Consider the following 24,180-nt stretch of genomic DNA (forward strand, 5'->3'; position numbering starts at 1 on the left):
CCTACTACTACTACTACTTAACATTTCTAGAGCGCTACTAGGGTTACGCAGCGCTGTACAAAATAAACAAAGAAGGACGGTCCCTGCTCAAAGGAGCTTACAATCTAAAGAACGAAATGTCAAGTTGGGGCAGTCTAGATTTCCTGGGTAGAGGTTAGGTGCCGAAGGCGACATTGAAGAGGTGGGCTTTAAGCAGAGATTTGAAGATTGGCAAGCAGATGCCCGGACAAAAAACCATCCAGTATAGTTTGTGGTCCAGCTGCTTCCTCCTCTCTCCAGGGTAGAACTGGTTCTACCTGGTGCAGATACAATGTTGCCTCCCAAGGTTGTTTAACCTGTCTATAGCTGGGAACCTCACTCGCCCCAGGTCCACACAGTGAATAACAGACAAAGATGGCAAGCGCTGTCCTTGATGGCACAGCACATCTTCCACAAAACTGCAAAGCAGGGAGTTTTACAGAAACCATGACAGCATGGCTCAGAGCACGGTTTAGAGCATAAGCTACGTCTCTAGCAGAGGTGTATAGGTCACCAGGGGAGCAGCTGCTCCCCCAAACGAACTTCCAATGGTACCGGTGCCTATTTTTAATGTGATCTGTCCCATTTGAAATGCACGCCAGCGCCATTGGATGTCTGTTCTTTGCTCCTCCCGCGCCCTCAATATGGCTATGCTACTGGCCTCAGGCTCACAAAGGTGACCCAGGATACACTCCTACATTGCTTTTCCCATGCCAGAATAGCATTAGACAGCAGCAAGTAAGAGTGTTGCTCCTTTATATTTCCTGCTGGTGAGAGGGAGAAGGTGAAAAACTAGAGAATCACACCATGTCTGAATTCTATGTCGGGTTACAGGGAAGTGCTAGCAAGGGGCTATAGAGCCCTGGGTGGTCACTCCAATTTTCCCACTCCCGCCCCAAGAGCAGCCCCACATCTGAGTAATGGCACAATCATTTCTACAAAAAGACACTTTTAGTGGGTATAAAACATCTGATAACATAACAGATGCTAACTTTTTAATTAGCTTTTAAAAGACCTGCTTACCAAGGGGAGCCATATATTCTAAATCCTCTCAAAGTCACTTCAGAGTCCTGAAGATAGATGCAGTTTGTAAGAAGAGTCTGTACATTTTCATAATTTTCAGGTTTTAATTTAGACACAGAAGGAAAATAGTAGAAGTCTTGTTTGATTAAGTCAGCCATAAACTCCTGGTCAAATGTGAGTTCATGATTTCCAGCTATCACAATTTTATATTCATATGGCAGGCTACCTAAAACAAACAAACAAACAAAAAACAAAGGATATTAAAATAAAGAATCTAAGAAGTCAACAGAGCACAAATGTGCTCAGTAATACCTAGATCCAGACATTTAAATGAGTTGTATCTGTCTATACATTCTGAAACATTATAGCAATGTAAAAAAATCAATTTCTGTCAAAGAGCCAGCAAAGGAATATCCTTCAACTGAGTTATGATTGTAAATCATCTAGTTGCATATATCAGCTGATTTGACCTCCAGAGAAAGGATATAGGGAGAGGGCCTCTTCTCCTGCAACCAAACGCTAAGGGTGGGAGATACTATTAAGCCAGTGATTCCCAAACCTGGTCCTGGAGGCACCCAGCCAGTCAGGTTTTCAGGATATCCACAATTAATATTCAAGAGAGAGATCTGCACGCACTGCCTCAACTGCATGCAAATCTCTCTCATGAATATTCATTGTGGATATCCTAAAAACCTGACTGGCTGGAGTGCCTCCAGGACCAGGTTTAGGAACCACTGTACTAAGCTGTGGTAAAATGCAGTATTTCACAGCAGCTTAGTTTACTGCAGTCACAATCCTGCTGTCACCAAGGAGGTTAGATTGAGAACGATACAGAATGACGTCAAAAAGCTGAAGCTGTCTCCCCCATCCCCCCCCCCCCCCCCCCCCCCCCGTAGCCTCCATCCTGGTACACCCAAAATAAAGCAAACAAAACTATCTGCTGCTGCATCCATGTTGTCGTTCTTTATTGTTGGTGACATTTTCATTTGATCTCATCTGTATTTTCAAAAATGCCGGCTTGTGCAGCATATGGATATACACAGAGGAACTGTCAGAACTTAATAACCTTTTATCCGTTAGAGTAGTATTATGTTCTTTTTTTTTCCATGAGAATTTATTGAAGTTTTAAACTTATAACACAGGAAAACAAACAAACATAAACAATATTGGAAAAAACAATATAAATACAAATATGGATATACATCAGAGGATTGTGTTATAAAAATATATAGGAATAGCAATAAAGATTAGCTACAATAATATCAGTAGTAATAAATGTAGAGTTATCTATTTCTGAATGTTGAAGAATAACCTTGTTATTGTAGTAAATCAAGTAACAACATATTTGTTTAAAGGGGACCAGATTAGGAGCTTTTTATGAAGAGAACCATTTAAGGTGGCAGCTGCAAATTTGTGATACAGTAGTACTGATTGCCACCATAAGTGCTCATTTAAAAGCTTGGAGTTCTTCCAATTGATCAATATTAGATATTGTGCAACAGTTATTAATATGTCAAAGAGTGGTTTATGATTAATGGTAAGAGTGATAAAAGGAGAGTGAGACTTGAAAACCACTATAAAGGTAGATAATGAGCAACTGAGTTTGAAAATTTTGCTTATAATGTTCCATATAGAGGTCCAGAAATGAAGGACTTGGGGGCATTCATAGATCATATGGATTAAGGTGCCTATATAAGAATGACAATGCCAGCATATGTTAGAAGGGGCTAAACCAGCAATATGCATTTTCCTGGGGGTCCAAGAAACTCTGTGGTAAAGAAAGAGCATGGATTGTGAAAAATTAGCTGAAGATAATGGTTTGACAAGGGAAGACCAAAGGAGATCTTTAGAAGAATCAGGAATAATAGTGTTGGTTTCAGTTTCCCATAATGATATGATGGAGGTCTTATTTATATATCTGTACAGGGGCGTAGCCAGACTTCGGTGGGAGGGGGGTCCAGAGCCTGAGGTGAGGGGGCACATTTTAGCCCCCCCCTGGCGCCACTGACCCCTCCCGCTGCCACCACCACCTTTGACCCCCCCCCCCCAGTGGCAACCTTTTCGACCCCCTCTTCCCGCTGCTGCCAACCCTCCCCTGCTGTTGGGTACCTTTGCTGGCGGGGGTCCCCAACCCCTGCTAGCTGACGTTCTCTTCTCCGGCGCGGCTGCGTTGCTGATCTGCAAGGGCAGGCTTCTGTACACGTGCAGGATGTCAGACTCACAGAAACAGAGGCCTGCCCTTGCAGATCAGCAACAAGGCCATGCCGGAGAAGAGGACTTCGGCTGGCAGGGGTTGGGGACCCCTGCCAGTAAAGGTACCCGATGGTGGCAGGGGAGGGTTGGCGGCGGGGGGGGGGGGGGGGGGGGTCGAAGGGGGTGGTGGCAGGGGGGCCAGGGCAAAATCTACGGGGGCCCATGCCCCCGTGGCCCCATGTAGCTATGCCCCTGGTGTGAAAGCAGTAATTTGTAAGTGGATAAGGCGACATGTCCCTTATCTAAAGAGGTTTTAGCTATTTGGTAAATTGAGGGAGAGGTAAAACTTAGATTATTTAATATTTTAGAATTATTTAGACAGTGTGTTAGTTGGAGCCATTTAAAATATTGAGTTGAAGTTAATGAGAAAATTGATTGTAATTTATGGAATGGCAGAGGAGTATTATGTGTGGGGTCCAGGATGTCAATGAGAGACCATATGTTGTTGTTTGACCGTGCTGGCCAGTGGCATATATTATTGTTGATTTGTATATCTGGATTATATCAGAGAGAAATGTGTGCAGTTTTGTGAACAGGTATATCTAAAGTACTATCGAGTTCTTGAAGACAGGATTTGGTGTTGGCAAGTATCAGATTATCTTTTAGATGATGGGGTATTGTGATAGTTAATAAAAGGTGTGTGGGAATTGGAGAGATGATTCTAATTGGAGCCATAAAGGAGAGTAATTAGTTGGGGAGGAGAACCAGTGATAACCTTGTTGAATTATAAATGCTTTATGATATAATTGAAAATCAGGAAAAAAGACTCCAAATTTCTCTTTTGGGGCTTTAAGTTTCATCACGGATATATCTGGGGGTTTAGTTTTCCAAAGAAAGAGAGAAAGGAGTTTATCAATTCGTTTGTAGAAGGTATTGTGGAAAAGAAAGGGGATCATACTAAGAATGAAGCTGATTTTAGGAGAAATCATCATTTTGATTGTTTCAAGTCTTCCCCACCAAGAGATAAGTAGAGGGTTCCAAGATGAAATTAAATGTTTTAGAAATTTTAAAATATTTTCACTATTGATATGTAAGGTGTCAGAGTATGACTAATTTCAATACCTAGATATCTAATTTTGGAAGGGGACCAGATTAATCCATATGGTCAGATGGAGTTTGAAGTGGCGTGAAGACTGAGAGAAAGTGCTTCTGTTTTGGATTGATTTAACTTATAACCTGAGATCTTTGAATAGGAATCAATTAATGAGAAAAGAGCTGGACGAGAGGTATGGGGATTAGTTATGTATAATAAGATATCATAAGCGTATGCTGAAGTTTTATATATTGAGGAGTTATATTGTGTGCCTGTTATTTTTTCATGGGAGATGATTGAGAGTAAAAGGGGTTCGAGAGCGATGTTGAAGAGATAGGGAGATAGAGGGCATCCTTAGCGAGTGCCTCTATATAAGTTTATATAATCAGAAAGGTGATTGTTAGCTATAATATGTGCAATCCGGTGAGTATATAATACTTTAGTTTTTTTCTATAAACTCTGAGCTGGCACCGAACCATTTCATAGTGTGAAAAAGGTATGACCATTCTACTCTGTCAGATGGCTTTTCAGTGTCTACAGCAATGGCTAAAGCTGGGTGATTGAGACAGTTGGCAATATTGAAAAGATGAAAGAATAATCTTGAATTATCCGTGATGAGTCTGCCCAGCATAAATCCTACTTGATTTGGGCATATGATTTTACTAATAACTTTTTTAATTCTATTAGCAAGAATTTTTGCATAAATCATGTAGTCTGTGTTTAAGAGAGAAATGAGCCTATAGTTCTGAATTAATTGTGAGTCTTTATTTGGTTTGGGGATAACTGTAATTATTGCTTCAGAGAAACGGCTTTTAGCAACTGTGGTTGGAGAGAGGAAATTGAATAAATTGCTAAGGATAGGGTTGAGGAGAGGTTTATAGGCTTTGTAAAATTCTATAGGAATACCATCAGGACCTGGAGCTTTATTGGAGGGAAGATCCTTAAGAGCTTGTATAATATCATCAGTATCAATAATTTTTGTTAGGATTTTATTGTCAGATTCAGACCACTGGGGATGAGAAAATTGTTTATATCTGATAGGTCTCCACTGGTATCTGATTGATAGAGAGAAGAATAAAATTGGTGGAAGGATTTTAGTATATCAGAAGGTGAAGTAATAATATTATTATTTGTATTCTTAATTGAGGGTATTTGAATTTTAGTATTTTTCTGTTTTAAATGGTTAGCTAGTAATTTGCTACTTTTGTTACCTTTGGAATAATATTTATTGGCATGTTCACTAAGTAGCTTATTATGAGAGTATTTTAGTTGATATATAGTATTGAGTATTGACTTATCATTAGTGTGAAAATAGAGTTGTTCTTGTTCTTAAAATTTATTTTCTATGTTTGTAAGATTATTGAAATGTTCTTTTCTTTATATGCAGAGATGGAAATAAATTTGCCTCTTAGTGAGGCTTTAAAAGCTTCCCATATTGTTAGAGATGAGATGTCATCAGAGAGATTGAAGTGAAAAAATTCTTTAATAAATTTTTTGATTCGATTTTGAACATCTTCATCAGCTAATAATTTCAATTTAAGTTTTCAGTTGGGAGACTTAGATGCACTTTGGATGGGAGAGAAAGCGTTATAGGAGCATGATCGGAAATTACAATTGGTTGGATTGTGGTTCCAGAGACCGATGGAAGTAAAGATGCATAGATTAAAAAGTAATCTATGTGGGAGAAACTAGAATGGGAGGAAGAGAAGTGTGTGTAATCTTTGATAGTCGGGTGATTAATTCTCCAGGGGTCGACTATATTGAATTGAGTGATTAAAGAGCGTAAAGTGATATTGGCTTTGGGGATGTTTCTTGAAGATGAAGTATGTTTGTCCATCCAGATGTCTAGAGGAAAGTTAAAGTCCCCTGTAATATAGATAGGTAAGGGAGCAAAGGAGGCGATTGTTTGAAAAAGGGAGGTAAAAAATTCTGGGGAATCTAAATTAGGGGCATAAAGGTTAACTAAGATGAGTTGTTCATTAGATAATGTTACTTTAGCAATTACCCATCTTTCTTCTGGATCACTGATGTGCTCTGTTGTGCTAACATTTAGGTCTTTGTGAAATAGAATTGATATCCCATGTTTGCGGCCAATTGATGAGGCATCGATAGTGTAAGAGATCCAAGGGAAGGCAGATTTAAAGTTGGTGAGGTTGGGAATGTGTGTTTCTTGTAAGAAGATTATTGAGGGTTTTAAATTTGTAAGGTGTGTGAATACTTATTTCTGTTTGATTGGATGTCTTAAGTCATTTGCATTCCAGGAAACTAGTGTCAGTGTATTGAATGAGTTGGTATTAGCCATTGTGATGGGGAGAAGAGCTGAGATGAGTACTGTGATGAATGAGGAGATTGCTTAAGTTAAGTGAGTGTAATAAATGTAATAAATATAGTTTTGGAGATATATGCCTCAGAAATGTATTAACAGTAAACGACATAAAGAGCAAAAAAATGCTCAGTCAACATAGAAAGAAAAATATACTGGAACCAGTGACTAAGACGGGGGGGGGGGGGGGGGGGGGGGGGTCCAGCAAGAATCTATTCCCTCCTATGAGATTAAGATAATAGAAAGATTCTGCCATCTATAATACTAAATGTACATTAATAAAGAGAGTAGAGAGTGACTAAAAAAGATTAATAGAAATTGTGGAGTGGTGAGAATGGCCAATGTAGTGAGAGAGATGATATAAAAGAAGATATTATCTTGTGTTTAAGGGTAGATCAAATTAGAAATGTATAGTGAGAGTAACCCATTAATGAAGAGATTTGACCTTAAGTATCTACAATTATGTAGCGTAGTAGTGTGTGTAAGAATTAGGGGTAAACATTTCATATAACAGCTATGACTATTACGCTTACTAAAAGCAATGAACTATGAGATATAGGTAGTTGAATATTTTGAACCTTAAACAATCTATAAAGAGAAATAGTTAACATGCAAATAATTGGATCTTATATGATGCTGATATCAGATAGGCATTTTCAAATAAACAGTATCAGGCTCATTTTCGAAAGATAAGGACGCCCATCTTTCGACACAAATCGGAAGAAGGGCGTCCTTCTCCCAGGGTCGTCCAAATCGGTATAATCGAAAGCCAATTTTGGACGTACCTAACTGCTTCCGTTGCAGGGACGGCCAAAGTTCAAGGGGGCATATCGGAGGCGCAGCAATGGCGGGACTTGGGCATGCCTAATATGTGGACGTCCTCAACCCATAATGGAAAAAGTGGTTCATTAGGTCTACTATGAATTGTTGAGGAGCTGATTTCATGAGGTTGTTTGGGCAGACGTCTAGTTTGCATTAGGATTTGGCGAATCTTTTGAGCGTTTTAAAGATGAGGTCTTCTGACAGTAATTCGAATTCGGTCCAGATCCTGTCTGCTGGGTATATTTCGTCTTCTGGGTCTAGACAATTTAGGAGTGTGGCGTATTCAATAGGGCTGGTGGGTATTTTAAGTCGTAATTGTATAATTTTCTCCTTGAAGTATTTTGCAAGGTCGTCGACCCCTGGTGTATCTTTGCTGTTGTTTGTAACTGGTGTGGTGTCTAGCAATTTATTTACAAGGTGGAAGAGTTTGTGTGTGTCTTTGTAGTTTGGTCCAATCATTGTTTTGTAGTGTAGTCTTTTAGTCTGTTTTATGGTGTATTTGTATTTCCTCTGAAGTGATTTCCAGGCATTCAGTGTATGTTCATCTTTCTTTTTGTTCCATGCGCGTTCTAGCTTTCTGACTTGTGTTTTCAGTTCTTTCAGCTCTTCGGTGAACCATGGATTTGATTTTTTCCTATATGATCTTCTGGTTTGGATTGGGGCAATTGTGTCTAATGTTGTCTTGCATATGTCGTCCCATTCTTGGAGGAATTGTATGGTGTCTGTATTTGTTGGCCATTCATTTTGGTAGACCTGTTGCCAGAATGTTGTGGGGTCTATTTTTCCTCTCGTGGTATATGTTATTCGTTCATGTTTGTTGACTGCATTTCTGTGTATTTTTCGCCAGTGGAGGGAGACATATGCTTTATGGTGGTCTGTCCATGGTGTGGGTGTCCATCTTGTGTCAGTAAGTAGGAGAGTTGAGTCTGAGTCGAATTTGTATGTAATGATGTCTAGTGTGTGTCCCTTTACGTGTGTTGGTTGAGTATTAGGTGCGTGAAAATCCCAGAGTTTTAAGAATTCTTTGCATCCCTTTCAATTATGCCCCTCTATGTGTTCTTATTTAACATGAAATGAATACATATTTAAGAAAAATAAGAAACGTGTAATCATACATGCAATCAGCAGGAGATGACTGAGAATAAGTAAGTTAAACTAGATTTTAACCGCTGATAAGTTTTATCCATTTGGATAATCATGCTTTGCAAGATACAGAAATATAATAAAGATGAGAAGGAGAGAAAGGTAACAAAGCGTGCAGTGTTTATAGGTTGTTAAGCATGCTTATTAAGGAGAGTTAGCATGCTTGATAACAAATAAATTGAAATAGTATGGCATGCTATCTTAGAATCCATGCAGCAACGAAAGAGAAAGCAGGTAGAGATCATGCTTATCAATTCATTATGCCATGCCTTGATTTTGAAGTAGATTGATGAAGTCTTGCAACAAGTCTGGAGAGTCGAAGGTTTTGGTGTTGTTATTAATGGTTACTGTCATACGCGCTGGGTATTGAAGACCGAATCGAGCTCCTAAGAGTTTCAGTCGTGGTCGCATTTCAAGGAAAGCTTTTCTTTTTCTGGCTGTAACTTAAGCCAGTTCCGGAACAATTAGAATCTTCTTGCTTTCATTTTGGAGCGAAGATTTTGTACGTGCTGTCGTAAGGATTTGCAGCGCTTGCTGGAATCGAAGAAGCTTTGCGACTACTGGTCTCGGATGTGGTTGATTGAGCCGCATTTGTGATGGTGTGTGTTGGGCCCACTCGAATTCCAAGGGTGGATCAAAGGTGAGATTGAGGATGGCAGGAATCCATTTGGTTAGAAAGTCAGTCATGTTAGAACCTTCTAGTCCTTCTCTGAGACCCAGAATACGAATATTATTTCTCCTGGAGCGATTGGAGAGATCTTCTAATTCCGGTTCTAGTTTTTTAAAGCGATTATTAGATGCATTTTGTATTTGTGTGAGCTGGAGAGCAGTTTGTTCAGAGCGTCGTTCTAAGTCTTCGATTCTTACTTGAAAAGCATTTAGAGAGGAGGTAATTGAAGCAATTTCGTTCTGGAATTTGCAGGTGGTTTCGAAATGCTTGGATGTTAATTCACGGAGTGCACGGAGTTCTTCTAGCATAGGATCCGAGGCATGAGAAGAGCTTTTGCAAGGCATCATTTTTTCTGGTGTGGAAGGATCGGTTTTTGATCTTTTAGATCCAGTTATCAGGGTGTTAGACAAGTCTTGTTTAGATGATCTTGTTCCTGACATGATGGTAGAAAGTAAGAGACGAATTCGGATAGCTTTGATGATAAAATTCCAGAATCTGAACGATTATTGAGCTATGATAGGAGGGAGAGAGCAGGCTAGACAACCATTCCTGTCAAGAGCTCACTAGCGCCCCCCAATATGTTCTAAATTGTAATCAGTGCATCATTTGGAGGGGCTGATTATGGGGACTCCCTAGCAGGTGTTCTATTTGTGCAGAGAGTTTTTCACCTAGTAAAGGGCCAGACATGTTATGAAAATCAGGTGCTCAACATTCAGAGTTTTTTTTTTTAATACAAAGGTTTTTTCAAAAACCTTAATTAGGTTGGAAACCAGGGAGCATTTAAAATCTTTTTTTTTCCTGTGGGTAAATCAAAAGAAAAAGATGGTGAGAATCCAAGATGGCGATTTGAGGCAGATGGACCAGCAAATGCTCCTTTGAAACTCCAGCGTACCTCTCACAGAGTACCTCCCAGCCCGTGGTTTTCGATGGGCAAGCGGAGAGGGAAAGTTAGGGAGCATCCCTCGACTCCCAAAATGGTTCCATCGATGAGACAGATGATGCTGGATTCTCTTGGAGCTTTTGCGGTCCCTTTGAAGACATCTCCTTCTGAACGAACTGACACCTTGGCGTCAGTGAGCAGCACGAATGGGGCTTCTTTGAGCCCCGAAGAACGTACGGCTCCACCACAGCCGGGAAGGGTCGAGGCTTTTGGAGCCAGGGAGGCTAATGCCATGGAGCCTGGTTTGCAAGGAAGGAAGGCTTCCCCAGCAAAAGAGATCATGGCTCCTCGGCAAGAGACTATTGTTCAATCAGCTATAAGGATATTACCTCCAGAAATTGTAAGTACTCTATCTCAGGTAGAAAGCTAATCTCTCTCCCTTTACCATCTTGTGGCAAAGTTAAACCAGCCATAGTGACTTTAGAGTCACTTTGGGACAAGATTCATGACACTCATTCTTCTTTGCTGACTGTGATAAGAGAAAATTCTAAACATATAAAGGCTATTTCAGAAGTGGTCTTGATTCAAGCACAGGTGACTGCTCAGCAGTCCTCGAAGGTTTATTTTTATTTTATTTATTTGCATTTGTATCCCACATTTTCCCACCTATGTGCGGGCTCAGTGTGGCTTACAATACATTGTGAATGATGGAAATACAATTTGTTGCAGTACGATTATGGGTTACATTGTGAAGAGTTATGGGAAGACAGAGTAAAGTCAGGATATCATTTGGGAATAGAACATCATTTAGGAAAGAACAATGGAATATAACAGTGGGGAATACAGAGGGCGATAAAATAGTATCAAGGGAACATAAATGTCTAAACAATTTTATCTGTGGGTAGAGTTTTAAGAGTGGTGAAGATACGGGGGAAGAGAATTCAGAAGAGAGTGTATTGATGCGTATCTATTAGTGTGTATGGACTTCATGTGTTTTGATTCTTGCAGTAGATTTTCTCAAAGAGATGAGTCTTCAGTAGTTTGCGGAAGTCGGTTAGTTCGTAGATCGTTTTCAGGTTGCATGGTAATGTATTCCAGAATTGCGTGCTCATGTAAGCGAAGGTTGATCCGTGCAGTACTTTGTATTTTATGCCTTTGCACTTAGGGAAATGGAGATTGAGGAAGATTCGGGACGATCTTTTAGCGTTTCTGGGTGGCAGGTCTATTAAATCGGACAAGAATGCAGGGGCTTCACCGTGAATGATTTTGTGGACTAAGGTGCATACTTTAAAAGTGATACGTTCCTTGAGTGGGAGCCAGTGTAGTTTCTCCCGTAAGGTTGAAAGTTTGGAATCTAAAATGCAAATCCTAGAAAATATAGAGCCAGTCTTAATTAAGGATAAGAATTTTCTGCATCAACATTTAGAATATTTGGAAAATCAAGGCTTAATTTGAGATTCCTCAACTTTCCTAGGTCACCATTGATTGCTCCTTTGGACATGGTAAAAAAATATTTAATAGAGGTCCTGGGGATGGCTGGAGACTCACTTCCACCTATTACACGAGCTCAATATACCTGGAGCTCAGGAAGATCTATGGGAGATTTCTCTCATAAGCGAGAAGTGGATAAAATGAATCTTACCTCCTTTTGGAAACCTCTTTAGAAGTGATTACACAGAGAACTACTATGCTGGTCACTTTTGTTTTGGAACCTGATCGAAATGCAATTTTGAGACTTTCCTTCAAACATTTGGAGAGGCTTTTTTTGGGTTCAAAAGTCTGTGTATTTCCTGACCTTTCTAGGGTAACACAAGCGTAATCCTTTTTTGGCCTTACGGCCCAGAGTGTTAGCCTTAGGGGCTAATTTTGTATTACGTTTTCCTTGTTTGTGTTATGTATTGCATTAAAGTAAACAGTTTCAATTCTTTGACTCACAACAGCTAACTGATTTTCTAGATGCTAAAGAGGAAATGAATGTCATGATTAAATCCTGAAAGTATGGCAGGCTGGAGACAGAATTTAAAGGGGGCATCTTCCTGTTTATTATTTATTTTCTTCTGATTAATGTATTTTCTTAAATCTTGGGTTTCTGATTTCTAGAAGGTGGGTAAAAGATTGATATATATTTTCTTTTAAATGTTTGGAAGATTTCCTACTATATTTGTATGTTTTCTCTGAGTATCTCTGATATTGAGATATGTAATTTCAAAATTTAATAAACAAATAAAATATATAAAAAAGAAAAAGATGGTTTCCTTGTCATCATAGTAACATAGTAGATGACGGCAGAAAAAGAACTGCACGGTCCATCCAGTCTGCCCAACAAGACAAACATATGTGTAAACCTTACCTTGATTTGTACCTGCCTTGTTCAGGGCACAGACTGTACAAGTCTGCCCTCCACCATCCTCGCCTCCCAACCACCAACCCCTCTTCCCCCCACCTGCTCCGCCACCCAATTTCGGCTAAGCTTCTGAGGATCCATTCCTTCTGCACAGGATTCCTTTATGCATATCCCACGCATGTTTGAATTCCGTTACCGTTTTCATCTCCACCACCTCCCACGGGAGGGCATTCCAAGCATCCACCACCCTCTCCGTGAAAAAATACTTCCTGACATCTTTCCTGAGGCTTCGCTGCCGGACGTAGGTAGGTTTCAGGGGGATCTTGTTGGGGGGGAGAGGAGGGTGGGCAGTTGGGACGCGGGAGGGTGAGGTAAGCATGGCGCGGCGGGGCACCCCCCAGAGGACGGCGCCCTCCTGCCATGGTTACCTCGCTTACCATGTTGGCACGGCCCTGACAAACATAGCGATTATTAAAATTAAATTGTTTTTTTTTCATCTTTATAATTTTAAGAACTTCCAAAGGTATTCACAAAGAGCTGTTTTAAGGCTTTATGAAAACCAGCTAATCTATTTAAATTTATGATTTTATTGTTATGTTAACTGCCTTGATCTTTGTTAGCTAGGCGGTATACTAAGTTTTTATAATAAATATAAACACTGATTTCTGATGGTAGAGTTTCACAAGAGAGGTCCTGCATAACAAAAAGCTCATCTTCTAGTTGAAGTCAGTTTAGCCAAAGTTAATGGAAGAAGTTGAAAAGGACGTTGAGATGAACATAGTGAGTGCTGGGACACGTTTTGAAGCATGACATCTGAAAGATATTTAGGAGAGTCCATATGAAAAACCTTGTACATGAGGCACAATATTTTAAATGTAATTCTCACTGTAACAGGCACCAGTTTAATTCAGCTAAAACAGGAGAAATGTGGTCAGTCTTTATATGTCCAGATATTAAGCATGCCAATGTGTTTTGAACCAACTGTAGTCTCCTCAGGCTAACCTGAGTTAAATCTTGAAAAAGTGAATTACAGTAATCCAATCTACTGGTAATCAAAGCGTGTATACCCTTTACTGAGTTAAATTTGCGTAAGAGAGGCGTTAACTGCTGAATCACCTGTAACTGATAGTAAGAAGACCTGACCACAGATTTCCTTTTTTTTAAATTGCAATTTTAGAAAATAGCATGCAAGTTATACCTGAATAAACAACATACAACCATATACATAGGATAAGAAAACATCAGGAAAATCAGTCATTCCTTCTTAGACCTCAAAAATCAGAGGGGGTGCAGACACAAGACAAGGAGATCAATATTCGAATTGTAAAACATCTCAGGTTGTCTATGGAATTATTTGCCCTTGTGGACTTGTATATATTGGTAAAACAGTACGTATATTCAACAAACGTATTGCAGAACATAAGAGTGCCATAAAAAACAAGATGTTTGAAAAACCACTGGTAGAACATATGCATGATTTTATGCACTCCTTTGAAGAATTGAGATTTCTTGTATTATTGAGAATCAAAACACATTGGAGAGGTGGAGATGTCAACAAATTGTTGTTAAAGGCAGAACAGAGGCTTATTTTTAAATTTAATACAGTGAAACCATATGGGTTAAATCAAGAGAGTGACTACTCGGTTTTTCTATGATAAAGCCATTTGTTTAGATAAGCTTTTATTAATTTAGATCACCAGTTTTGTAATTTTTATGAACATTTTACAATTAAACACTGTTTATTTTAAAACCTGGCTCTCAAATGTAAAATATCTATCTGGCCCTTTAAGATACTTGCAATGTGCTTAGAGATGACCTTTAACCTCATGATGATGCTATATGAGTCATGGGTCTCACAGAAGCTAGTAATGCTAATGCATATCAGTTTAGTTGGAAGTAGCAGATAAATGGGTAAGTGTTTGCTTTATTTCTGTTGATCTTGCACACCTTTGGAATATGTAGGGAGTCTAGTTGTGATCTCATTGAAACGTACTAGATGTTGTTTTTAAGATTGAGTGCTTGCAGTGCTCTCTCTGCTGTTACATTTTTGTGAGAAGTTTTTCATTCAGTGAACTGTCACCTACCTTAGCAGTAATGTGGACAGGTTATTTATTCCTAGAGTTTTCGGTTTTGAAAGCATTGTGTTTATACCCATTTGTAAGCTTTTATTAATTTAGATCATCAGTTTTGTAACCTTTATGAACATTTCACAATTAAGCACTGTTTATTTTAAAATCTGGCTCTCAAATGTAAAATAGCTATCTGGCCCTTTAAGATACTTGCAATGTGCTTAGAGATGACCTTTAACCTTATGATGATGCTATATGAGTCATGGGTCTCAGAAGCTAGTAATGCTAATGCATATCAGTTTAGTTGGAAGTAGCAGATAAGTGGGTAAGTGTTTGCTTTATTTCTGTTCATCTTGCACATCTTTGGAATATGTAGGGAGTCTAGCTGTGATCTGATGGAGACGTACTAGATGTTGTTTTTAAGATTGAGTGCTTGCAGTGCTTCCTCTGTTGTTATATTTTTGTGAGAAGGAGACGATTCAAGATGGCGGCGTAACAGCAGCGCCGAAAAGTCGCTCTGAGAACCAGCCCGAGAAAAAAAAAAAAAAAAAACTCTTGCGGACAATATGCCCCATACTAAAAGGAAGGGGTTGACGAAGATAGTACCCCCACCTACCTCGACTCCTTCATCGACTCGGACTGGATTAGAGCGTTTTTTCAGCCCGATTTCCCAAACAAGCAGAGATGTGGATCCCATAGCGGGGCTCCTTGGGGAAGTGGAGGTCCCGCTGGGAGAGGATGTATCTCTCTCTCCACCATCTATTAGTAAACCTCCCTGCCCAGCATCGATGGCGAGTACCGATGTGGATCAACGCCCTACCGGAAGTGTATTGGGTGAGATCCACGGTGAGGGTCGGGAAGCTCCACAGAAGACGCTGGGAGCAGAGGTCGTAGGAACCTCTAGGAGAACGCAGGAGGTAAATCTTGAAATGATTTGGGTAAAGCTGAACAGAATGGATATGACTTTACAACAAACATCGGGTGAAGTCAGTAACTTTAATAAGAGATTTGGTGAGTTAAATGCAAAGGTAGACCTGATAAAAGAAGAAACAGCTGAAAAAATGACTGTTATACAAAAGAATGTAGATTCTTTACAAGAATTTAAAACAAATGTGGTGAAAGACAATGTTGAACTTCGGAGACGAGTGGAACAAGTTGAAAACTTTAATAGAAGATTAAATCTACGTTTATTGAACTTTCCCAAACTCCTAGGGATTACTCCTCTAGATTTATTTAAGAGTTATTTGAATGAGGTGTTGAAAATGTCTCTGGAAGCTATGTCGCCTGTTAATAAGGTATATTATATTCCTACTCCTAAAGGAGAGACTGGGAAAAATCAAGAAGCTCAACTTATGAACATAGATCTTGGAAATATTTCAGCTATACTTGAACAAACACTTGATGAGACAACAGAAAGGTCTACATTGATAGTGTCTTTAATATTTGAACAGGACTTGAACAACATAATGAAACAGTACTTTAAGAATTTAAAAACCTGTTTTGGGGGTATTAAAGTACAGATTTTTCCTGACGTTACAAAATCAACTCAGCAGAGGAGGAAAGCCTTCTTGGCATTGAAATCAAGAACTGTTGAGATAGGAGGGATGTTTTTCCTGGCCTATCCATGCAAGTGCCTTGTGAGACTGGGTCAGGTTAAATATACATTTTTTTCACCTGAATCCCTTAAATCTTTTCTAGATTCTAAACAATTGTAATAATACAAGGGAATATTACGCCACCTTATTATTTTTGTGAATTATTGCTATATTTTCCCCATAACTTTTCGTTTCCTCCAATAATGAGGTCTAAGGAAGCAATAATTATCATAATTAATTAAGAAATCAGACTATTTTTTGAAGTAGGTTTTACTTCTGTAAGATGTTTTCTTTAATGAATGTTATTATTTCCGCATAAACGTTATTATGGCTGTATTTCAATAACAAGTATATTCTTGTTAAAATGTTAAAATTTAATAAACAAATTGAAACATATTTTTGTGAGAAGTCTTTTATTCAGTGAACTGTTTCCTGCCTCTAGCAGTAATGTGGACTGGTTATTTATTTCTAAGGAGTTTTTTTGGTTCTGTGTTAAGAATATAAGTGGAGAAACTAGAATGTCTAGAGTCTTTTTTAAAAGTTTTGTGCACATTATATATGCTTCTTGTCTGATGATATTTTTATTTTTTGTTTTTATATCTGTGTAGAACTAGATTTTTGGAACTACTAGTGTGTATGATATATTTACATACACTTTTGATAGGTATGTATAAAGACATTTCTTCCCCTCTTCATTGAAATGTTTTGATTCTAATTGTATGATCTTAACATTTTTTATTGAGAGTTATAAATGTGATATGAGTAATTGTAGATGTTCTGATAAAACTTTTATGTGATGTATGATTTTAATGATAATTATAAATATTTGTTTTACAGATGATATCATGTATGTCTATACATGTTTTTTTAGAACTCTTAAAGGATTGTTTTATATATGTTGAATCTTTTTTTTAAATAATTGCCTTTTATTAGTTGAATCATGCTTATGACATTGTTAATATGTATGGTTATACATGTTTTTATACTTATACATGTTTTTATACTTGTTTTTTTTTTATAGTTTGTACCCCTGACGCAGCCTGAGGGCGAAACGTGGCCACGTTGGGTATTGTTCCAATAAATGCATTTGATTCCACTGCTTTGTTGTTTTTTATCAGATATTAAACATGCCACTGTGTTTTGAACCAACTGTAGTCTCCTCAGGCTAACCTGAGTTAAATCTTGAAAAAGTGAATTACAGTAATCCAATCTACTGGTAATCAAAGCGTGTATACCCTTTACTGAGTTAAATTTGCGTAAGAGAGGCGTTAACTGCTGAATCACCTGTAACTGATAGTAAGAAGACCTGACCACAGATTTCCTTTTTTTTTAAATTGCAATTTTAGAAAATAGCATGCAAGTTATACCTGAATAAACAACATACAACCATATACATAGGATAAGAAAACATCAGGAAAATCAGTCATTCCTTCTTAGACCTCAAAAATCAGAGGGGGTGCAGACACAAGACAAGGAGATCATGATAAAGAAAATAACTAAAGAAAAGGCATTAACATGAAAACAAAACCCCCCTCCTATTAATGTAAATCATGCAATACCATCCATATTGGACCTTTCAAGTGACAATCTTATTTAAATCCAAGAAAACTCTTTAATTGTTCTGGCTGAAAAAAATGCATATTTTATGCCCAAGTATATTATCGATAACATATAACGCTCAGCTTCAGATATACCCCTTAAATTTCATATCTCATTAGTCTGGTAGATTAAGACCCTTTAATTAGATCATCAGATCCGCACATTCAACGCGAAGAAATGCAAAGTGATGCACTTAGGGAGTAGAAATCCAAGGGAGGCGTATGTGTTAGGTGGGGAGACCCTGATAGACATGGACGGGGAGAGGGATCTTGGGGTGATAGTATCTGAGGACCTGAAGGCGATGAAACAGTGCGGCAAGGCGGTGGCCGTAGCGAGAAGGTTGCTAGGCTGTATAGAGAGAGGTGTGACCAGCAGAAGAAAGGAGGTTTTAATGCCCCTGTATAAGACATTGGTGAGGCCCCACCTGGAGTATTGTGTTCAGTTTTGGAGGCCGTACCTTGCGAAGGATGTTAAAAAAATGGAAGCGGTGCAAAGAAAAGCTACGAGGATGGTATGGGAGTTGCGTTCCAAGACGTATGAAGAGAGACTTGCTGACCTGAACATGTATACTCTGGAGGAAAGGAGGAACAGGGGTGATATGATACAGACGTTCAAATATTTCAAAGGTATTAATCCGCAAATGAATCTTTTCCGGAGATGGGAAGGCGGTAGAACGAGAGGACATGAAATGAGATTGAACGGGGGCAGACTCAGGAAAGATGTCAGGAAGTATTTCTTCACAGAGAGGGTGGTGAACGCTTGGAATGCCCTCCCGCGGGAGGTGGTGGAGATGAAAACGGTAACGGAATTCAAACATGCGTGGGATAGGCATAAAGGAATCCTGTGCAGAAGGAATGGATCCACAGAAGCTTAGCTGAAATTGGGTGGTGGGGTGAAGAGGGGTTGGTGGTTGAGAGGCTAGGATAGGGGAGGGCAGACTTATACGGGGTCTGTGCCGGAGCCGGTGATGGGAGGCGGGACTGGTGGTTGGGAGGCGGGAAATACTGCTGGACAGACTTATACGGTCTGTGCCCTGAAAAAGACAGGTACAAATCAAGGTAAGGTATACACATATGAGTTTATCGTGGGCAGACTAGATGGACCGTGCTGGTCTTTTTCTGCCGTCATCTACTATGTTACTATGAGGCTGCCCCCCCTTCAACCTCATTTCATGTCCTCTCGTTCTACCGCCTTCGACGGCGAGCCGCCACTGCTACAGCCATCTGTTTAGCCGAAGCTCTGACAATATCTTAAAGGCGTCAGCCAAAAAGGACAAGGCCGACTCCATTCGCAGAGCCACTTCAGACAAGGGCTCCGCTCCATCACCGGGCTGTTCCACTGCCTGTTGCAACCATGCCAGGCAGGCTCCAGCAGCATAACAACTGCATGCAGACGCCCGAATAGTAAGACCAGCAATTTCAAAGGACCGTTTAAGTGCTGATTCCAGTCTACGGTCTTGCATGTCCTTCAGGGCAACACCTCCTTCAACCGGGAGGGTAGTTCTCTTTGTCACAGCTGTGACTAGGGCATCCACCTTAGGCATTGCAAAGTGAGCCAAATGCTCCTCACTCAGAGGGTATAATTGCCCCACAGCCCTGAAAACTTTCAAAGGTCCTTCGGGGTCAGCCCATTGAGCTGAAATAAGCTCTTGGATGGAGTCATGCAAAGGAAAGGCTCAAGCAGGCTTTTTGGTACTTGCCATCCTCGGATTTCCAGAGGAGGCCACGCCACTCCCAGGATCTTCAATAGAGAGGACCTGTAAGACAATCTGAAATAAGCACTGTGAGGAAAGCAGAGAAAACAGCAAAAGAGGCAAATCAACTCCGGAGGTACAGAACAGTGGGAAAGGCAGGGAAAGGCGAACCAATGTGCCTGCATCCACCAAGTATAGAGTGGGAAAGAGCAGGGAAAAGTGAAACTAATGTGCTCACTTCCACTGGGGGGATGGGTAAGGCAGGGAAAGGGCTAACCTATATGCCTTTAAAGTGAAGCTGCTATAGCCACTAACAACTGGCAAGCCAGGAGCCACCCCCAGGCAGATTTTTTAAGGAGCTTGATCAAGCTGCAACCACCCTGCTTGGGGAGATAGAGAATACTGAAGAGGCAGTGGAGCTAGCTGACCATGTGGCACTGTGAAATTTGAGTGCTCTCTATCTCCCCCTGCTGGTTGATGGACACAACCCATACGTAATGGCTTCATCTGCTTGATATTGGGCGGCGGACATGGCCTCTAAGCAAAGGTTGGTGAAGTTGCCCTTTCAAGGCCTTCTCCTGTTGGGTGAGGAGTTGGAGAAAATTGTGAAAGGCCTGGGAGATGCTAAACCCAAGCGCTTACCCGAGGATAGGCCGCGGTCTCCCTCCAAGGATCAGGCGGTTCACTCCTCTTATAGACCTCGCTTCCGTGAAGCTAGAAGGTACTGCCCGGGGCATTCTGCTGGGTCCACTTCTCGTGGCGGGTTTTCAGCAGAGGAACTCCTTTCGCTCAGACAAACGTTCCGCAGCAGCAGGCTCAAGACCTGGAGTTCAAGGGCGACCCTCTCAATGAGGGTGCGCCGGCCCCCTCCTCGATTCCTGTTATAGGAGGACGTCTTTCCCTCTTTCTCGAGGAGTGGGCCAAGATTACCTCATATCAGTGGGTCTTGGACCTGATCAGAGAAGGATACCGAATAGAATTCGATGCCCCGATAAGAGACGTGTTTGTGGAGTCCCAATGCGGTTCTGCCGCCAAACGGGCGGCGGTAGAGGAGACCTTACAAGGCTTGATTCACATTGGGGCGGTTTCCCCCCGGTGCCTCCCGCCGATTTCAGCTGCGGCTGCTACTCCATTTACTTTGTGGTGCCACGAAAAGGTGGGTCTTTTTTTGCCCTATTCTGGACTTAAAAGAATTAAACAAGTCCCTAAGAGTGCGGCATTTTCACATGGAAACCCTGCGCTCCATCAGTGCGGCGGTACAGCCAGGAGAGTTTCTCACATCTCTGGACCTGAAAGAAGCTTACTTGCACATTCCAATTTGGCCCCCGCACCAGAAGTTTCTGCGGTTTGCGGTGATGGGAAAACATTTCCAGTTTCGGGCCTTGCCACAGCTCCCCGAACCTTTTCCAAGGTAATGGTGTTAGTAGCTGCTTTTCTCAGGCGAGAAGGTATCCGGGTTCACCCGTACCTAGACGACTGGCTCATCAGGGCGGACTCCGCAACAGAGAGCCATCAAGCTACAGCCAGAGTGGTCTCAGTACTGCAATCTCTGGGCTGGGTCGTCAATGTAGCCAAAAGTCACCTGACCCCCTCGAAATCTCTAGAATATTTGGGGGCACGGTTCGACACAGACTCAGGATATGTATTCCTACCCGAGCAAAGGCGGTGCAAGCTTCAGAATCAGGTCCGTCTGCTCCTGAGGATGCCCCGCCCGCGAGCTTGGGACATTGTCCAGCTGTTGGGATCGATGACGGCCACCTTGGATTTGGTGCCCTGGGCGAGAGCGCACCTGAGACCTCTGCAGTATTTCCTGCTTCAACGATGGTCTCCAGTATCTCAGGATTATCAATGCAGACTCTTTTGGCTCCCTGCGGCCCGACTCAACATGGAGTGATGGCTCTCAGACAGCATGCTGCGGCGAGGAATGCCGCTGGCGCTCCCCGATTGGTGCCTAGTGGTGACAGATGCCAGCCTGAAGGGCTGGGGCGCACATTGCAAGAGGAAGCATGCCCAGGGTCTTTGGACACCCGACGAGTTGGAGTGGTCCATCAATCGCCTAGAGTTGAAAGCGGTGTTTCAGGCGCTTCTGGCCTTTCAAGTGACCCTGGAAGGATTTGCTATCAGAGTGATGTCGGACAACACGACAACAGTGGCCTACATAAACCGACAAGGCGGCACTCAGTGCAGAGCACTGGTCGCGCAGGCCAAACAGATTTGCCACTGGGCCGAGCTGCATCTACAGTTTCTGTCGGCAGCACACATTGCAGGTCAGAGCAATGTGCAAGCCGATTATCTAAGTAGGCATCAAATCGATCCAGCGGAATGGGAACTGGCAGACGAAGTATTCCTGCAGATATGTGCCAAATGGGGCAAGCCCGTAATGGATCTTATGGCGACAAGCTCAAATACCAAAGTCTCGTGCTTTTCAGCAGACGGAGAGATCCTCGCTCAGCCGGGTTGGATGCCTTGGCTCAACCCTGGCCTCTGGGCCTCTGGTATGTGTTCCTTCTGTGGCCCTTGATAGGGCGTGTGCTCCTGCGGATTCGGCTTCACCCAGGAGAAGTGGTTCTCATCGCCCCGGATTGGCCCGGGGGCCTTAGTATGCGGACCTCCGACAGATGCTAGTGGAGGCTCCCCTTCCTTTACTTCTGGTACCGAACCTGTTGTCGCAGGGACCGGTGGCCATGGAGGACGCCTGCCGTTTTGGTCTTATGGCATGGCTATTGAGAGGGCGCAATTGAGAGGCAAAGGCTATTCCAAAAATGTTATTTCCACTCTCCTGCAGGCCCGCAAGCGGTCCACTTCCATGGCTTATGCCAGGATCTGGCGCCAGTTTGAGGCTTGGTGTGTTTCAAAAGCGATCACACCCATGCGGGCTCCTGTCTCGCCGATTCTGGACTTTTTGCAGGATGGTGTACAAAAAGGCTTGGCCTATAATTCCCTGCGGGTGCAAGTGGCAGCATTGGCCTCCCTTCATGGTAAGGTTGTAGGCGTGTCTTTAGCTGCTCATCCAGATGTGGCACGGTTTCTTAGAGGGGTGCTTCGGCTCCGTCCTCCCGTGCGGGCACCTTGTCCAGCTTGGAACCTGGGGCTAGTTTTGAAGGCTCTGCAGGGTTCTCCTTTTGAGCCGCTAAGGCGAGCTTCAGAGAAAGATTTGACAGTAAAGGCCGTTTTTCTGGTGGCCATTACTTCGGTGAGACGGGTGTCAGAACTCCAGGCGCTGTCCTGTCGAGACCCATTTCTGCAATTTTCAGAATCCGGGGTCACGGTTCGTACCGTGCCTTCCTTCATGCCTAAGGTGGTTTCAGCGTTTCACCTAAACCAGCCTATTTTTCTACCCTCTTTTGTTAAGGAGGAGTTTCCAGAATCCTTTGGGCAGTTGCACCTGTTGGATGTGCGCAGGACTCTGTTGCAGTATCTGCGAGTTACTAATTCTTTCAGGACCTCTGATCATTTGTTTGTTTTACTATCAGGTTCTCGCAGAGGGTCTCCAGCGTCTAAAGCCATTATTGCCCGCTGGCTCAAAGAAGCTATCTTTTCAGCTTATCTGCTTGCCGGCCGGCCTCCGCCTGTAGCCTTTAAGGCACATTCTACAAGAGCAATTTCTTCCTCTTGGGCTGAAACTGGAGCACTCTCTCTTCATGAGATTTGCAGTGCAGCAACATGGGCTTCGAAGCTCTCATTTGCCCGACATTACAGGCTGGATGTGGCTGCTAGGAGGGATGCGCGTTTTGGAGCACAAGTGCTAGCGCGTGGTGTGACTTGTTCCCACCCTATATAGGGATTGCTTTGATACATCCCATACATAATGGCTTCATCTGCTTGATGACAAGGAAGGGAAAATTAGGTTCTTACCTTGGTAATTTTCTTTCCTTTAGTCATAGCATATGAAGCCATGAGCCCTCCCTGTATGATTGTCTGTATGATGTGAATCTGTTTCAGGTTCTGTTCTTGTTTCCTGAAGTTCTAATCCTTCCTTGGGAGAAAGTTGGAAAACAGTCTTCAGGATTCTTGTTCACTTATAGGAGGATAAGTTCATTCCCTCCAGTTCATGTGTAGGAGGTTGAGTTCATTCCCTCCAGTAGGATGTGTGTATTCCCTCCATAAATACAAAGAGGAGGACGAGTTTATTCCCTCCAGGAGGATGTGTTCATTCCCTCCTTTTGAGTTCATGCCCTTGTTATGGGGTCATCGTTTGCTGTGAGGAAAGTTCATGTTATTCCCATTGCGGTTTGTTATACTGCTTTGGAAGCTTCAAATACTGAAGAGGCAGTGGAGCTAGCTGACCATGTGACACTGTGAAATTTGAGTGCTCTCTATCTCCCCCTGCTGGTTGATGGACACAACCCATATGTAATGGCTTCATCTGCTATGACTAAAGGAAAGAAAATTACCAAGGTAAGAACCTAATTTTCCCATGTGGAAACTTGCTCCTTTGTTTTCTGGAATGCAATGGTATATTATAAAAATGCATTTGATTTTTTTTTTTATTACTACTATTTCAAAGACCGGTATTGAATAAAGAGGGAAGAGCTTCCTTCATGCAGAAATTTCTGTCCAGACTCAGTCTAAATGTGCTAACATTTCCCAGTTATGTTGTATATATTTATTTCTTCTTGAAGTCTGGTTGTAAAAAGCTTTTTTTTTTTTTTTAAATCTGTGTATCCCGGTTGTGTGTTTGTATATAGATGAGTGTGATTCTATTATGCAGGTAA

At 41.6% G+C, this 24,180-nt stretch overlaps 1 protein-coding gene across 1 annotated transcript in view; it reads right to left on the bottom strand.

Annotated features, from left to right (window-relative positions):
* MPPED1 (metallophosphoesterase domain containing 1) overlaps positions 1–24,180 on the bottom strand; it is a 231,215-nt gene that overhangs the window by 171,923 nt on the left and 35,112 nt on the right. The window contains exon 3 of the mRNA XM_030215334.1: positions 1,042–1,267. Coding sequence (XP_030071194.1) covers positions 1,042–1,267 — 226 coding nt within the window. The remainder of the gene's footprint in view (positions 1–1,041; positions 1,268–24,180) is intronic.

The sequence above is a fragment of the Microcaecilia unicolor genome, chromosome 9 (genome assembly GCF_901765095.1).
Source record: "Microcaecilia unicolor chromosome 9, aMicUni1.1, whole genome shotgun sequence".
NCBI classification, from domain to species: domain Eukaryota; kingdom Metazoa; phylum Chordata; class Amphibia; order Gymnophiona; family Siphonopidae; genus Microcaecilia; species Microcaecilia unicolor.